The sequence below is a fragment of the Erigeron canadensis genome, chromosome 2 (assembly GCF_010389155.1).
Source record: "Erigeron canadensis isolate Cc75 chromosome 2, C_canadensis_v1, whole genome shotgun sequence".
Classification (NCBI taxonomy): domain Eukaryota; kingdom Viridiplantae; phylum Streptophyta; class Magnoliopsida; order Asterales; family Asteraceae; genus Erigeron; species Erigeron canadensis.
The window spans coordinates 31,920,664-31,938,965 of NC_057762.1; the positions used below are offsets into that span (position 1 = coordinate 31,920,664).

An 18,302-nucleotide genomic window follows, 5' to 3' on the forward strand; every position below is an offset into this window, starting at 1 on the left:
TGAGCAACAAAAACAAAAACCAAAACCAAATACAAGAAAGAAATGAGTGTTTGATTAAAACTTGTTTGCTTTTGTTTTTCATCCCCTCAACAAACAAACAAGCAAACAGGTTTTAGCTTCAGGTCTTATAGAAATCCATCAAAACCAGATTTCAAACAAACAAAACCCTTTTCAGATTTTTTTGTATTTCGACTAACCAAGAATATTTCCAAAAAAAAAAAAACAATTTTTTTAATAATAATTTAATAATACCGACCGAATCATTATTCTTAATTTTGATTAAAAATTGAAAAAAAAATGGTGAGTGCAAATAGGGAGATGGTGGTGTATTGTTTTGATACATTGGTGGCTCATTACAATGGTGAACAGCCTCCTCCCCCTGCTTTTGATGAGGGTCAACAGTAATTATTCTTCTTTTGTTATATATATATATATATCTGTGTATATATATATGTATATTTTTGTATGTATTTTACATGAATTTGGTTGATGAAAGTAATAAAGTTTTGATCTTTGATGTGGGTTTGGACTTTTTATGCTAGTTTAAGTAGTAGGTATTTTGTTTTTATCATTTTTAGGGGGTGTTTGGATTTGCATGTGAAGATGTTATTGGAATTTGTAGTAATAATGATCAGTCACAGAGTGTTTAGCAAAAAAAAGGGAGCTTTTTTAGGTGTGGTTTTTGATTATTGAGGATCAATATGAACAAAATTTGGAAGAAATTATAGAAATTGTTATAAGAAAGTTGAGTGTGGAGTTGAAGTGATTGTAGCTTTAAGAAGTATATTTTGATATGTTTTCTTGATGTTATGCTGATTTTAGAGCCAATTATTCAGAATGTTTTGATCCTTTGTGTATTATCTATTTGTTTTGCTAAACTTCATAAAATGCATTGTTATTATAGATTGGAATTAAAGTCATTGGAGACTCGTCTGAACTTTGGAAGTTGATATATGAAAATATCTGATGTAAAACTCTACCGTTTTATTTGATTTAGTTCTTATACGATAGTTATTTGTAAAGCATCTTAATGGTAATTACATTTTACAATGTTTCTTGCTTATATAAGTTGGATGGAGTCATGCCAGCTTTTTATCGTGTAGTATTGAAAATTGTTTTCTAGAAATAGCATGCATTTCTTTTCGATGGTCATAAAAAAATTCAGTCTTTTTTTAATTTCTATCCTCGAGTTGGCGCTTTCCATGTGGTCTTTTGTCACGTGCAAACTATTGCTTTATTGAAAATGTGGAATGGAAAAAAACAACTCCGTGTTTCATTTTACAAGAATCGATCAATCTGGATAAATGGATGAAATTTAATCTGAAGTTTGTTCTTGACAAATTTATTGTGATTATTCAGGTTCCATTTTTACAAGAATAGTGTACTTTTATTTTAAAAAAAAAGAAGAGAAAACCCAAGTTCTAGAATAGTTCCAAAAATCGATCATATGTTTTTTTAGGTGTGACAAGTTACATATCCGGCTTCCCTTTCTTCTAGTGATCATATAAGTTGTATACTATTTCTTTATGTTACAAGTATTAGAGCCATTTACATTGGTACTGTGTGATTCCAGCCCATTGTTTGTGACTTGGAAGAAAGTGGTGAACGGTTATGAACCTCGATTACGTGGCTGCATAGGGACTCTTTCACCTCGTGGAATAGTTACTGGTTTCAAGGATTATGCTTTAACTAGGTTGGTACCTTCTATGCTCTTAAGAGATGTTAGTGAAGTCTATTCAAACCTTACTTTTGTTCAATATGTCTCTTGGTCTGTATTATTCTTTTGAGTTTTCTTTTTGTTCCATTATGGACCTAATGAGGGTGCGGAAGTTGAAGTATAAAGGGTTGTTTTTACTTAGACTTTAAATGTTAAAAACTATATTTAATTTTTAAAGTGACAGGCATCTTTTTTTTTTGAAAAAGTTTATAGTTACATAGAAACTGAAAACCAAAATAATAAAAAACTGTAAATGAATGAATAGTAGCCCCTGTATCATAACACTTTCCTTTTTGGTTTGCTGGGAAAAACAAGTTTTTTGGGAGAGAATTTTTAGATTTATTCATTTGTCCATTGGCAATTGCTATTATTGAGATCGATTTTTACTTTTATTCTCAGTTTTTGGTCACTTAGGAATATTTTAGGTATTATATCATCAGCCAAAAACCCTTACTAAACTATGTACCATATCAAGGTTATATTTCATACAGGGTATGAGAGTCATCACCATTTTGTTAAATGCAAGTTTGACATACAAACTTGAAATCTGTCAACTCATATAAAATGGAATATCGAGTTATCCACTTTATTGTTTTTTCATTTCGTTCGATTCTAATTATTTATCTCCATTTATATTTTTTCCAGTGCTTTAAGGGATCATCGGTTCCCTCCAATACAGGCCAAAGAGTTGCCGCTCTTGCAATGTACAGTTTCGATTCTTACTAATTATGAAAATGCTGCTAACCATCTTGATTGGGAGGTATGTTCCTTATAGTGATTTATGCAAGTTTTTTCTCATGTATTTGTTATAGCAAAAAGGATCAATCACTTGATCATTTTGCAATATGCTAAATTTAATAATTTTATATCAAAAAGACCATCCTTCGGTTCACAATCTGATTTGGAACCAAACTAGTTCAAGTTGTTTCAGTTTGGGTTCTGTCATTTTTAAGTTTATATAAAAATGCTGAAGAAGCTGAGATTAGTGGCTAACACTGCGTGTTAGCTTTTAGAGGCTCGGGCCCTTTTAAGCTAGTAAAGCTAGAGAGCCAGAGCCATGTCTGTCTTGAGCTCTAGATCAGTCTGGTTGTATCAGCTGAGCCTTAACTTTGTATTTTATCTATTTTTATGAATCCATGTTTTGTATTTATGTATCAGGTGGGAAAGCATGGTATAATTATTGAGTTCACTGACCCTGACTATAATACAAAGCGAAGTGCTACATACTTGCCTGATGTCGCGTCTCAAGAAGGTGCTCTCATTTATGCTTCAATCTATAATTACTTTTGTGGTTCGGTACATCAAAGATCATACGTAAGATCTAACTTTTTTGGCTCATTTACCTGTCTATGGGATGACTCGGGTTATGTTATATTATATCTCCAATGGGTGAAGCTAAATAAACAGGCCAATAATGATAGGGGTCAAAAGATTGGAAGTCACACCAAAGTGCATTCCCTGACATATATTCAATTAGTTATCAATGATATCTGCTAGAACATAGAACATGATGAATATATGCCATGACATATATTCAAAAGATATCTTGCTGGCATGCTCAAAGCATTTACAATCTCATTGATTGCTGTTAATAAAATAATCGAGGCAATGATCTAATTATAGTTTTCGCATTCATGTTTACATAGTGTAGGTGGGTCAATCCAACTTGTTTTGACCCATTACCCACCCTGAGTGACCCACCCATTTTGCTGGCTAAACTTATCATATATTGACATTTACATCATTTTTTATAGGTTGGACGACCATTGAAGCAATAGACTCTTTAATGAGGAAGGCCGGTTACAATGGCACCATTACTGACTCAGTAAGGAATCGTATTCGTCTCACTCGTTACCAGAGCACATTGTTCACTATGCACTACAATGACTACGTTAACTATGTGAAAACAACAAGGGGTGAGGCCCCGTCTGTTGTGGGACTCAAAGCCCATTAACATCTTCAGAATTTACCAGTAATTGTGTTTCCTAAACTTGGTTATTTGAAAGAAGTTAGGTTTCTGGTTGGGATGTCTCAATTTGTATTCCCACTCATCCATTTATGCTTAAGTTGCCATGACGTTGTAGTCTTAAATTGTTTCTCATTTTGATTGAAAAGCCTGACATTTTATGTTTGCAATATATGCAATTGTTATGAATGTTGATGCTAGATGGTTAAAGTATTATCTCAAAATGAGGTGGTTTGGGTATTATCTCAAAACAAGCTTTTAAAGCATCAGTAAATACCTCTTTGTCGATTATAAACTAAAGTTATATGTACATCAAGGTCTAACGTTTAGTTAAAAGATGATTTACAAGTTAACTTGCACCAACACCCACGGCTAAACCAACCAACAGGACCAGAGATGGAACCAGCAAACTAGCAAAGCACTAAAGCACTGGAATGGAGGGTGTCCACCCCCACCCCCAACCCAGTTTCCTTTGTAAATTAGTTCAATTGCTCATACTCCAAATCTATAATAAGTTTTTCAATCAGGTCCTAATAATCACACAATTAATCATGTGTAACGTAATACCTATCCATGTTGTCATAGAATGAACGCAACCCTCCTAACATATAACATGTGCAAAAGTCCAGACATTTTCTAACCTCAACAAAACTTTAGAGGGCCTATGAATACACCGTATATAACACACCCCCGCCAATCCACATCGATGAAAAGGATTACAGGAAGAAACATATACGGGTGTCTTGATGAAAACTATAAAGAAGTGGTCAAAAACTATATTCATGAAAGGCTTTGAGTATCTAAACACCCACGAACCATGTGTCATACACTCATAAATAGAGATAGCAATCAGGTATTCAGGACTGTGCTTACAATTAATGATAATGTGTCCGTCTTTCATTCGTTATGAATCATTGTCTCGTCATTCTGTTTAAACATCAAAAGGGATGTTTTCACAGTACATTAAATGTAGTTTCATTTCAATGAGTTTGAATCGTGGTTTCAAGTCGACACGAGTACAAATTCAATTTTAATATTTAGGCAAATAGATCAGAAGAATTTTAAGCATAAGAATATAAAAATACACTTCGACCTTTAAGATCTAGTCTTACAGACAACAAAGCAATTTGCTAATATACATATGAAGACATGGATGGTCAACGTAATGCACACTTCAATGCAAAATATCAATCAGAATCATGTCGTCTCTTACTCTTGTCTCTTTTTTGGCTCCTCTTGTCATCTGAATCACGAGCATGCCTCTTTTCTCTACGTTCATGTTTCCTCTCTTCTCTTCTCTCATGCTTCTCATGTTTCTTCTCTTCTCGCCTCCTTTTCTTCCGCCTGCTTTCATCTTCCGAATCGTCCTTGACATCTCGTGCAGATGTTGCTGCAGACACATTTGTAACTTTAGACACCTCAGTTGTTATAGCGGGAGGGAGAGAAGTCGACTCTTCCCATGCTGCTTTAGGTGCCCTGCAGTAGAAGATTTCAAAAACAGCATTAGTTTTGGCCGTGTAGTTGAATCTACAAAGATCTTTCCTGAAAACATTAATAACACACTACACTTGGCCAAATTTTACATTAAAACTTCCGGTGTTGATCCCAAAATCACTTGTTATTACAAAGTAAAGTGCTCTTTTCTATCCAGTGACAATAATGGTTTGGCTATAAAAGAATACAACAATGGATAAGCAGTTCATTTTGGTTTACAGAATTACCAATGTTGAGAAAATTCACAGAGCACAGTCATGGGAGATGTACACATGAATGGGACAGCTTGAGCCATGTATTGTTTCGAGCAGGTCAACATGTAAAATCATAATAAAACAATAATACCCTATCTCACCCCCAACTGGTATGACGGACGTGTCATACGTGTGAAACCCAAATAACTAGCTTAAAAGAAAGCTGGATTGCCCAAAGTCTATTTTCAAAATACCACCAAAATCAAATTTACCCAGAATATTAGATGACTCTTGGAAATAATATAGTTTTTGGAGGGGAATTATTTTGGGTCCAAAAAACTATTGACACGCAAATTATAGATTAACCTTATATTTTGGAGGGTAATTATTCTGGGTCAAACTGGTCCGGGTCAAACCGGTCCTGTTTCGACCCATACCGAAAAATCACCCCTTTAATCTAGTTATGCGACCCACCCATCTTGCCACCTTTATAAGATATATGATCCCGTCCAAAGTTTATAACTAAGAAGTAAAGTTTTAGCCAAGAATCTTACTTGGCAAAACCGAGACCCTGAACGTGAGCCGCTTCAGCATGTCCTGCTCCCAAGTCTTCTGCAGTCGAGCCTCGTTTCACAAGTTCAGAAAACTCGTGTTTATCAAGCCTATTACCTTGCGGTTTCGCAGCACGCTTAGGAGCTAAACCTAGGGCCTCCCTCATAGCCTGTTCCTCTTCCTCCTTGATCCTCCTTATCTCTTCTTTGGCAGCCTTCATGTCTGCCTCATTGGATTTTTTATCCCTGGCATACCAGTGTAAATCTTTCCCTGTTCATACATACATATGTTAATGGAGTCCCTATAAAGAGTAGAAAGTGATGACAAGGAAAGATGCTGAGGTAGGTCAATTGGGTAATTAGCCAGGAAAACCATGCACAATACTCTAATAATGAAAACGGTATAGACTACATGATTGTACATAGAGTGCAAGTAGAGAAGACGATTTTGAGACTGATTTACTAATGAATGTGTCGATTCAGGTTATGCTTTATCTCTAATGTGTCAGACAAGTAATTTTTTACCCAAAAAATAGCATCGAAGAAAGGGTTAGATGATTAAAAGGTTGGCCAAAAGCGTACTTTTTACACATCAAAAGTCCTAAATAATTTATTCATAGATAGACATTGATATATAATTCTTTTTGTAAACTATATTTGACATAAAATGTTCAGTTTTCTTAATTAACAATGATTGGGTAGAGCAGAGCTGTAGCAATTATCCGACACTAATAACAATCATACCTCATCTTTTAAAATTTAGGTATGAAAAGGAAATGGATCTACAGAATACTTAAATAACTAGTACTTGCGGTGGTCAAAGAAGAAAACTGTGAAAGTCTTCAAAAGAAAATCAAGCAGACTGTTCTCTATGCTCTTTGAGCTATTTCTATTTTACAAGGTTGCATAATGCATAACAACTGCAATTTCTCTTTATAGGCCGTATTTCAAGATAAACTTTGCCTATTTGATATGTACCATCATTGGAGATATTGGTGTTACGAATTTGGATTGGTAATAATATTTAAGATGCTCGATTAATGTTAAAGAGACTTACCTTTCTGCCATCTCCCTACAGGAGCCTTGAGACTGTGACCAAGATAGTTTTCTCGATATTTATCAACCTTCACATCATCCCAGCTAAACTCTGTACATAAGTAACATAGATAATGTTAATACATAACTTATACGTTGTTAAACATAATATTATTATACTACAAGTCTACAACGTGACACACCATGTCCCTCACAAGACCGCAAAGCGCAAATGTAAATCTACATGATAACTAAATATTAGTTGGTCCAAAAAACTATTAGCCTACTGCCTTTAGCACTTTTGAGTCCAGTTATGCAGACTTGTACAATTTACTGACCTAAATGGATCGACATACAGAAGTTAAATACATCATAATCATACATAAAAAAACAATACAAATACAACAAAAATCCAACCGAATTTGTTTCTGGCACACGAACACACACATTTTAAATATACATGACAACGGAGCATCGAGTGTACTGATTGCTGCCAGACAAAATAGTGCCCGCCAAAAAGGGAGTTCAGGGTCACCCAAGAGCCTCGATGGGGGGAACTTAAACTGATTCGGCCTCTACATATACATATCCTACGTAACTAGATACCCTAAATATCATATATCAATACAAGTACGCTCACTCCGTATGCAGCTAAACCATGTAAAATCCTATATCTCGTTTATTTTACGGTCCGTTTGTTGTACTTGAGCTATAATGTTCTTCTTCTTCTAGGTATCACAATTACTGGTTTTTTGTTATTTTAATAAACATATTAATCATGTAGCAGTGAACCAGCAAATTAGTAAAATTATACATTTCGCATGCTCAATCATTTAACATAATTAATTATAAAAATTAACGAAATTTAGATTAAATACATATGCATATAACATAATTAATTATAAAAATAAAAATAAATATGAAGAACCCTAAAAAGAGGTAGGAATAACTTACGATCTCGACCGCCACGAACACCACCTCTGGATGGATGATACATACTGTAACCTAAATGTAATAAATTTCGATTTTAATATACAAATTGATTTGATTAAATTTATAAGGAACTGGATTATTCGATCGTGTTTTTACTTGTGGATTTGGGTCGTATTTGCCTATTTGGGTACAATAATGGTTGGAATTTGGAAATAGGAATGGCTGTTATTTTAAATGGTTTGCAGAAAACACCCCTGTAATTATGTAGACTTGAAACTTTATAACCTTTTGTTTTCTTTGTTAATATAAGATTCTTTTACAAATAGTTAGGTCGAAGAATCGCATGGTCGGCTCAACCTTTTTGTGGGCTCTAAACGAGATCAAATTTGGGGGTCTTTTTATGGTCTTCAATAGATCCCTAATCCTTAACCCCGTTTGAGATCCACCAACGATAAACTAAAAACTTATAAATGTGAGTAATAATCACCCGTAAAAACATACAAGATGAAAATTAAGCATAAAACTAAACTAATCTTCTCATTTAAAGGCATAATATGATTAGCCATAAAGTGGTATGGTGACTATTCATATGTGTTCTTTTATTTGTTTGTGTGTATACTGATGGATAAATGGATTACAATAGTAACTATTGAGAATTTGAGAAAAAAGGATAATTGAATATTGATAAACCAACTTATCTGATTACAAAATGTCTTTAAATTCGAAAGAGCTATGATCATAGATTATTCAATTTTCTTTTTTTTTGGATGGAATCATGGAGTGGAGTATGAGATCTATTTTGCCCTATGTTTAATTTTTAAGCCCAAAACTTAACTTTTATAAAAAATGGCCTAGCCTAATATAAATATGGAGCAATAATAGACTTAACTTATTTGGCTACCCTTTCATCTTGGTGGATCAAGAAGCAGCATTTCTACCTTTGAGTAGAGGTAAGGTCTGTCTACATCACATCTCCCCCGTACCCCGGCTTTGTCGGGATTGGGTACCGTTGTCGTTGTCATTGCCGCTAGTGTGTATGTAACTTTGTGTGATGTAGATTATGAATGAAGCAATCACAATTGAGTAATCCACTTAAGTGACAATGATATTGTAATGCCACAAATGATGTAAATAAAAAATCTTATATGAATATTAGTTTAGTCTTAAGTAATTTGGTAAACTTAAGTATCTCATATTTACCTTCAAATAAACATAAATGCATTAAAATAAAATATTATATTCATTTAGATATATATATAATAAGTCAAAGATAATGACTAAATAAATATAAAAAAAAGAGTTGAAATTCCTAACCTATATTCACTCTCAAGCATTACTAAATATTTTTTTTTTTTAATTTTATCATCAAATAACCACATTAGTCACCATCAGTGATCAACAACAATTCAGTCACCACCACTAAAATTTGAGATGATGATCTCTATTCAGTGTATTTTTTTGATATTTTGATAAGTATATTAGTTTTTTGTCTGTAAGGAACTTGTTATTATGTTTCATGTATAAGATTAGGTCTTTTTGTTCTTTTTAAAACAGTCTTTCTAGTTTGAGTAACTAGATGATCAATATTTCATCTCTCCCTACACATCGAATGTAAAAAAGGCATGTTTCACATTTACTTAAAGTCTTAAATAGCAAAAACTAAAAAGGTTGAGGGTTGATAATATAAATGTAAGGAGCCAAAACGAACACGGAGTCTGACCGGGCCAAGTCGGGTCGGTTAGGGTAGCCTATAAATTTACTTCTGCGAATGCCTTATGTGTTGTCGCCGTTATTTCTAAAAAATCAGAACACACACAAACGGTCGGTCTTGTTATCTTATTAAGCTAAAAGAAATGGAGAACGGGAACCACAAAGAAGTCCCAGACAACGCTAATGAACGTAGGTTTGACTGTACTCTTGTTTGACTTTGATTATACTCCATGGTTTTGTGTATATATATATATAATTTGTGTGTGTGCGTTTGAACAGATTGCCCAGGAACAGAATCAGAAGATGCGGGAAAATCGGATGCATGCGCAGGTTGCCCAAATCAAGAAGCTTGTGCTTCTGCTCCCAAAGGCCCTGACCCAGGTTTCCCTTTTCTTCTCTCTCTCTTTTTTTTAATGGATCAATACTGTTACATATGTTAATTGCTTGACACGTGTACATAGTTAGGAGTGGCTGTTTGCTAGATAAGTTAATGGAAAGTTGAGCTGGGTTTGGCTTAGTCGGTTGTTATTACCTTACCCGAATCAACATGTTTAGTTAAAAGGGTTGAGTTTTTCATCACTAAACTGAAATCTGTCAACAAGGGCATGTTTAGGTCAAATAGGTTAGCGAAGGACATCGATTATCTATTTAGACGAACGAAGAGTTGGTTTAAGATCAAATTGGTTAATGGTTTCACAACCTTAACATGTTTTTTTTTTGTTGCTGCTGTTTGGTTTTAATATAGGGTTTGTTGTGACTTGCGCATATTACCGTGTATCTAAAAGCTTACAATCTTGTATTAGTTTGTCTTTTCTATTTTACTGAATACCTATGATTCGTATTAATTTGAAGTAGAAATCTTTCTACGCTTTGATATGAAACTAGCTTGTATTAGTTTATATAATGATAGATAAAGGATGAAGCTATTAACTTGTTTTTGAAAACCCTCGCCGAATGAATTAAAAATCAAAAGGGTCCCAGAGAACTCAAAACTGAACACTTTCCACTTTAGATTTTGTTTGTAATTCCAAACAATTGATTTGAAGCTTTTATGTTAGAGTTAGTTCTATGATAGACTAGACATTGAGTTGATTCTATTGATTTTTGGCTTACAGTTACATGCTTTTCCTTCTTTCAAACTGCTTACTTTTAATTGATTTTTTTATTGAACCATACGTAGGTTTTATGGTTTCCGGCATAATCTATTTCTTATTTGCCTGCCTTGTGTTTATTGTGTTGCACCTTCTGAACTACTGAAGTGTAGATACCTGAAATGATATGAGCTATTCTGTAAAAATGAATAATAGCCAGTTTATTTTTACATTCTTTGGACAGATTTGGTTCAGATTGCCGATAGAATGGCTACAGTGAAGCATAAGATACTGATTTTATCGGGTAAAGGTGGAGTTGGCAAGAGCACGTTCTCAGCCCAGCTCTCATTTGCCCTGGCCGCCATGGATCATCAAGTAGGTCTACTTGACATCGATATATGTGGACCAAGCATCCCAAAAATGCTGGGTTTAGAAGGTCAAGAGATTCACCAAAGTAACCTAGGTTGGTCCCCTGTCTATGTCGACTCCATAGGAGTCATGTCAATCGGGTTCATGCTCCCTGACCCTGATGATGCCGTTATCTGGAGGGGTCCACGTAAAAATGGGATCATAAAACAATTTCTTAAAGACGTCTACTGGGGAGAGCTCGATTTTCTAGTAGTGGATGCTCCACCGGGTACCTCAGACGAACACATCTCGATCGTTCAATTCCTCAAAGAAACAGGAATAGATGGCGCGATTATAGTCACCACCCCGCAACAGGTTTCTTTGATAGATGTAAGGAAAGAGGTGAGTTTCTGTAAGAAAGTCGGGATTCCAGTTCTGGGGGTTGTTGAGAATATGAGCGGGTTATCTCAATCTGTTTCTGATTTCAAGTACATGAAACCATCTAAATTTGGGGAAGAACAAGAAGATGTTACAGAGTGGGCTATGTCAATATTGAGAGAAAAAGCACCTGAATTGTTGGGTTTGGTGGCTTGTACTGAGGTTTTTGATAGCAGTGGTGGAGGGGCAGCAAAAATGTGTGTTGAGATGGGTGTCCCATTTCTTGGGAAAGTCCCATTGGATCCCAAGTTATGTAAAGCTGCGGAAGAAGGTAAATCTTGTTTTACAGGTGAAGAATCTGGGGTGAGTGCTGCTGCACTTACTGCGATAATTAATAAATTGCTGAAGAATGATACATTTGTTTGAGTGTAAAATGATGTACATTTGGAATCTCACTTTGAACATTTCGGTAATGTGTTTCCTGTCATAGGATTGAGATTTTTTTTTTAGCTAATGTGAATTTTCATTTCTTTGTTTAACAGAAAGTTTCATTTCTGTAACTGGGTACCATCGCCTTTATCTGCCTTAACTATCTAGAGAACTTGAGATTTCACTTGTATATTGTTTTATAAAACAGAATAAAATACATCGAAGGTTCTATGGTCGTTTGTTATGAACTATATTGCTTGTGCTATTTTACAGATAATCCCATTTAGTCTAGCAATTATTTATATGCTTATGACGCGTTTAATAGTAGACTGCTAGGGGTAATTGGGAATGGGGGAGATACAAGAAACTTCACGTTGTTTCTGGCATGTGATGCTTCTGGAATTAGTTTATCCGTATGCTTTTTCGACCTAGTAAATCAAGTTGATTTTGTTTTTAATGTGCATCTGTTCACGGTTCACATGTTCCACTTGTTCTTCATGTTAAAATGTTAATGGTAGGATCAGGAATTCAGGATTGGTCTATCATATAAATGTGGAAGTTAATAAGTAAAAAGGATCTTGTATGTGTACATAAAAGAACCAAATCCTGCAATCAGCCTGTAACTGATTGGAGACCATTTATATCAGAAAAATAGATGGCAGGATTTTTTGCAAGTCAGGTGGGTTGGGCAATGGCTAGATTTTTGGTACACGCTGCAAGCTCTAGCTGCTTGTTGGATTGATGCTTGAAATCTTTTGTTTCCCTTTAATATATTGGTAATTCTTTTATGTAGAGTAGAAGCACGTCTCATCTATTGTATATATGTACTGATATTTTTGAACTCTAAAGTTGCGGTCTCAGTATTTACCGTTACTGTTTTTACTGAAAATGAAAGTCTATTAAGATAAATCAAATCCCCAACCTGTTGCGTTTGGTTAAAACCGTGTTCCTTATATAGATCAGTGATAAGATCACCAACGGTGCACAAAACTTGTACATGGGTTAATCAGCCATGGGTCAAGCTGGTAATGTTTTTTTGGTTTTTTTTTTTTTTTTAGTATGCCTTTTTAGGCTCGTGTTACATGTTCATATAGACCGCTCTGAAAACAATAAACGTGTTATGTTCTTATCCTACTGTTATTCATATTTATATTTAGTATAAACATAGGGAACAATCGGCATGGGTGAAACAGCTGCGTAATGACATATCAGAGAAATGGGGCCAAACATCTTTTGTTTGTTTTATTCATTTACAGCTTTATATAATTTTATTTTTTTTACTGCACACTGTTATACGATCTCGTCTTTTAACACTTTTTTTTTATCTAACCAGCTGATACTAATTCTCATTTCCAGCGCTTGATTGTCAAAGAGTTGCTTATGTGATACTCAACTTTCCTACCAACACAGTTTACCCACCACACACGCACCCACGGGCTTCGTAACTCTTGCTTGTACTCGTGGTCTCATTAGATGTCATTGTTTCCTAGGTTTCCTCGATCGTGGCTCGATTTGTCCAAGTTTGTCAAGAGTTTCAAAATCGAATTAAACAGGTTAAAACACGTATAAAAACATAAAAGGTGCACATCAATACAACTAAAGACATTTGAAAAGGTTAAGAAGTACGAGTAATAAAATAGAAAAATACATACAAAATAATGTCTTCTACAAATACGACAGTAAAATTTCCTAGGAAACAACTAGCTAACAAGTAACAACCTTGATGAGCAACATTGTATTTACCCAAACTTATTCCAAAATTTCATGTCACATCTTATATATATATCGAAGGCTAGTTTGAAAAGTGCCGATTGAAAAATTCATAAATACTGTTGATATTAAGATGGTTTCGAACCTGGAAATTATGTGTACTTTAGTTATCATGTTGGCTATACTTCGTATAGCAAGTGCCGGAGACCCTGACATTCTAACTGATTTTGAGGCCCCAAACAACACAATCGATGCCAATTACTTCACGTTTAAGGGAATGCGTCAGCTGGTTGGTGGCGAGTATCCAACAAATTTTACGGCATTGAAAGTGAGCATGAATGAGTTTCCAGCGCTTGCGGGTTTAAGTGTGTCATATGCGGTACTCGAGTTCCCTGCAGGGTCGGTCAATCCGGTCCACATCCATCCTAGGGCGACAGAGCTTATATTTCTCGTTCAAGGAAGTCTCCAAGTAGGGTTTGTGGATACTACTAATACGCTATATAAACAATGTCTTCAAGTAGGAGATACATTTGTGTTTCCTAAAGGACTTGTACACTTCCAGTATAACAATGATACTAAGGAACCAGCGTTGGCAATTTCCGCTTTTGGAAGTGCCAACGCTGGTACCCAGGCTATTCCTACTAGTGTTTTTAATGCTAGTATCTTTGAGGGTATTTTGGATGCATCTTTTCATGCTAAAAGGGCGACTATACAAAAGATTGAAGCCGGGCTTAAGGCGTAATCCAAAATCCAATAAAGATGTTACATTTTGTCATTTGTGTGTGTTTCCTGAAAACTATTACTTATGTCGTATACAGCACAGCCATTTAATTTACTTCAGGATAATTTAGGCTTCTTTCAATTGTTAGAAAATTAATTTATGTAAGGAATGTCCTTTTGGAATGTACAACTTGTGTTCCATACGGTGTCAATAAGGAATCAACTGGCACTCTTAGATGCACAAATAATACACGAATCATCTAGCCTTAAAATTTGTGCAAGTATTAGGATTTAAAATTAACGAACGTTTCCAGTCGTTAGAAAATTTTATCAGGCAAACGATGTATAGAAATTTGGTTTAATTATATCCTTTCATTTGGTTTCGACTATGCTTTTATTCGTAGATACACGCACACATATAGCACGACTCGGAAATTGTCAACAAATCGAGTTGAAATATATACCCATTCTTCCACACCCCTTCTCTAGTGCATAAAATCCTCTGATGGTGACCACAATATTAAAGGTTGTGAAATAATAGGTGTATTTTGATTGTTGATAATTTTTGAGTCGTGCTATATGTATGCGTGTATCTACGAATTGTCTCATACGACATAGAGTAATTAACCAAAAGGTTAACAAGAAATGGTCAACAACAAAATAAACACATATTGCCTAGTTCATTTAAGACAAGCTCGCATACAAAAATGAACTTCAACTATTTTTCCCAAATATATCCGATGTGTTACACTGTTACGTATGGGACAAATAAACAAAATAAGAACAATATAAAAAAATTCTCAAAAATTTGAAAATGACATAAAACAAATAAACCAAAGATAGTGAAATTAAATTAGTCCAACAACTAAACATGAAAATGAACAACTACCAAATCTCGAAGTACTTGTAAGGGAAGAAAAAGGAGGCTTTGATTGTGAATGGTAGAATGGGCCAAAGTTGAGTCACTTTCACAAATCAAGAACTTATCCAAAATGGTCAAAATGCCCATCGACATCATTCTCTATCACATACATCTTACATTCATGGTATTCACACCTTCAATTATAATCCTCCCCTTGTCACACTATCAAGATCTTGATTCAAATAACCTTCACTTGGAGGTCATTAACGCCTAAATAATGATTGTAGAGCCGTAAAAGATTTGCACGCCGTCGTTAACTACTTAATTGTGTGCACTAAACTATTAATAAACTACTAACAAATTACTAGCAAGTCACCAGAGTACAAATTTACAAAAAAAAAAACATAAACAACGTTATATATAAAAATTAAGCACCTATGTCCATATCAGAACTAGGAGGTTACTAATAGGGATGAAAGAAACCCCAAAAGGCCCAGGAAAAAATTAAAGACCTAACCACTTGTTTTCACCCTAACTCGGTTTTCACACTAAACTACTTACTTCAACTCATTGCCAATAACATAAACTTATATATGAAAAGAAAGTAATCAATGTTGTACCATTTCAAATTTAGTCAATATATATTATTATTCGATTCTATTCCTAAACTCGTGAAATCATAATAAATCACTTTCAGAATAGACATTCCAAGCACTCCTAAACACTATCTAAGCCTCCTCAAGTGTCTCAAAATAAAACCTTTGGGTTGGTAAATTCATTCTAATTCTAAACATATATATAAGTATATGTATTATCTATATATCTATACACATCCAAGGGCTTAATTTTGTACTTCTACGTCTTCTACATAGCGTACCCTCCAAAGTTCTGTTGATGTTCATATCCCAATTGTGTTGCACTTCCTTGATAATTCGACACGGGTAGTGGTGGTGGCACTGCCATGGTATCCGTTGTGGTGGTGATATCATGTATACTCGATCTCTTCCTTTCCTTTTTCATCGAATTCTGTCTCAGAAAATACTTTTGGGCATGACTCGCGACTTGTGTAGGTGTCCGTGACACCACCACATTCCTCGATATGCTCCTCCAGTCTCCCTTCCCATACCGTTGCAATCCGATCAAAAACAACCTAATGAAGGAATTTAAAATCAACATTTTAGCCCACAATTCAATGTACATATCACAACAATTGTAACAAGCTAGTAAAATTCGGAAAGGCAATTAACTTATGGGATGATCTACCTAGCTATTCATATTCTTTACCATTTGTTACCAATTTGTGCATCCATGTCCTAAATTGATTCCCACTTTATGCTAACAAAATAGAATACAAGAAATATGGTCCTAAAACTAAAATTGTCACAAGTTAGCTAGTTTGTAAATACAAGACCTACAAAATGATATCAATTGTCACATTTTTTTTCCCAAACTTTTTTCAACTCTGAATTATTCTTGTAACTTAAAAAACTAAATGACACAATACGTAACACCCTAAATCCCGAAACGATTCTTTTAATCACTAACTTAAAAAATTCTAATACGTTTTTATCAATGTGAGGAATAAACTTTACAAACACAAAAACCAAAAAGAAAAGGAAAGAAAAGTACAAAAAATAAAGCACAAAGTACCTATGTTCTTCTTCCGTCCAAGGAGTCCCTTTCTTGCGTTCTCCATCTCTCTCTTTCCCACTTTTGCCAAAAGAAATCTGACTCGTTCTCAACTCACGATCCCAACTCACAAACTCATCACCAGTAGTACCACCACAATCATACCCATCATCCACATAACTCGGTAACTCGACTTGACCCGAATCTATTTGCAACAAATCATGAACCAACACCTCATAATGGGCCCTCACCTCTTCAGCCGTTTTTCCCGGAACCATTTCAGCTATCTTTTGCCACCGTCCGATGACGTCATCAGGAAACATGACCAACGCGTCTTCAAACAGCTTGTCCTCGTGTCGTGTCCATGTTGATTCCGCTGCTCTTACCCAGCTATCTCTTGTTATTTCTTGACTACTATACATTTTTTATGTATCTATATATATATGTCGATATGGGGTTAAATTTGTTGAATTTTGACTATGATTTTTGAGGATTGATTGTTTTGTGAAAGACGTACAGTATTTGTTGTTTTATTGGGATTGGATTGGATTGGAATGGATTATTATTAATAAATGAAGGTGATGGGTTGGTGAATCCGTGCGGGTATTTATACCAGTAAGTTGTAGCCGTAAGTTTTTGTGTTTTTTTTATTCTAATCTTTATTAAACAATTTATTACAATTAATTATCCAATATATACAATTTTTTAATATCTTTAACATAAATTCCTATTATTATTGTCAAGTTGTTAGATGAAACCATGAAGCAACAACATCCGTTTAGACAATCAGTTATTCGTTGTTTGGTTAATTAAGACCCTCACTATTTACAGATAACAAAGTATGTATTTATTTAAAAATCACATGTAAAAAATATCTAATATCATAGTGCTTTTTAAATTCCGAATTTTAAAAATTATTCAAGAAATCAATCTGTTAAATAATTCAAAGTTAACCGCCACTTTTTCTATTTACTCTTTAAATTTTACGAGTTTTTGTGATTAAATTTAACTTAGACTGAAATTTAAGAAGTCACAAACCCCCGCAAGTATACACTATTAATGTAGCAAGTGAATAATTTAGTTTTGATTGAGTTCTAAACTGAAGTTAACATTGTTAAATTTCTAGATGTAAGTGTAGATCATGGTCAAAGAGTATAAATTTTCGTTTTGAATTTATACGAATAATAAAAACAGAGTATAACCTCTTTTATATATATATAGATATTAAAAAATTAGAAACTTTGTGAAATATATATATATCTGATTTCTTTCTTGTATTGTTCGACTTTAGCTTACATTTCTTCTTGTTAATATTTTAAATTTATGTAAATATAATGAATTTGCTAAGTGCTAGAAGAAAACAAATATAGAGTATTGCAAAGTAAATTAAGCCACGTAATTTTGACCCTATACCAACTAACTACAAGATATTAAGTACAAAAGATAAGTATTTTGGAATGTAACAAACTTTGAACGAATGTCTATAGTAGAAAGTAACTAAAGTTATGTGTATTATATGTAAACAACTCGAAAAT

General features: G+C 34.3%; 5 protein-coding genes across 5 annotated transcripts; 3 read left to right on the plus strand and 2 right to left on the minus strand.

Moving 5' to 3' along the window:
* Positions 1-23: 23 nt before the first annotated feature.
* On the plus strand, positions 24-3,855 carry LOC122588509 (uncharacterized protein At2g38710). Its single transcript, XM_043760641.1, has 5 exons — positions 24-401; positions 1,574-1,693; positions 2,363-2,477; positions 2,876-2,969; positions 3,472-3,855. Exons 1-5 carry the CDS (start codon positions 298-300, stop codon positions 3,669-3,671), a joined length of 633 nt encoding a protein of 210 aa, XP_043616576.1. The 5' UTR covers positions 24-297; the 3' UTR covers positions 3,672-3,855.
* Positions 3,856-4,697: 842 nt separating this feature from the next.
* On the minus strand, positions 4,698-8,092 carry LOC122588751 (multiple myeloma tumor-associated protein 2 homolog). The gene is made up of 4 exons (XM_043760938.1): positions 7,912-8,092; positions 6,980-7,069; positions 5,926-6,193; positions 4,698-5,159 (listed from the first exon to the last, which is right to left on the minus strand). Exons 1-4 carry the CDS (start codon positions 7,952-7,954, stop codon positions 4,871-4,873), a joined length of 690 nt encoding a protein of 229 aa, XP_043616873.1. The 5' UTR covers positions 7,955-8,092; the 3' UTR covers positions 4,698-4,870.
* A 1,587-nt stretch (positions 8,093-9,679) lies between these two features.
* LOC122587196 (cytosolic Fe-S cluster assembly factor NBP35) lies at positions 9,680-12,094 on the plus strand. The gene is made up of 3 exons (XM_043759298.1): positions 9,680-9,789; positions 9,880-9,981; positions 10,936-12,094. The coding sequence occupies exons 1-3, from the start codon at positions 9,744-9,746 to the stop codon at positions 11,841-11,843; spliced, it is 1,056 nt and encodes a 351-aa protein (XP_043615233.1). The 5' UTR covers positions 9,680-9,743; the 3' UTR covers positions 11,844-12,094.
* A 764-nt stretch (positions 12,095-12,858) lies between these two features.
* Positions 12,859-14,298, plus strand: LOC122586354 (germin-like protein 9-3). Its single transcript, XM_043758349.1, has 2 exons — positions 12,859-12,917; positions 13,737-14,298. Exons 1-2 carry the CDS (start codon positions 12,859-12,861, stop codon positions 14,296-14,298), a joined length of 621 nt encoding a protein of 206 aa, XP_043614284.1.
* A 1,434-nt stretch (positions 14,299-15,732) lies between these two features.
* On the minus strand, positions 15,733-17,345 carry LOC122588433 (transcription factor SRM1). Its single transcript, XM_043760544.1, has 2 exons — positions 16,789-17,345; positions 15,733-16,288 (listed from the first exon to the last, which is right to left on the minus strand). Exons 1-2 carry the CDS (start codon positions 17,187-17,189, stop codon positions 16,003-16,005), a joined length of 687 nt encoding a protein of 228 aa, XP_043616479.1. The 5' UTR covers positions 17,190-17,345; the 3' UTR covers positions 15,733-16,002.
* Positions 17,346-18,302: the final 957 nt, after the last annotated feature.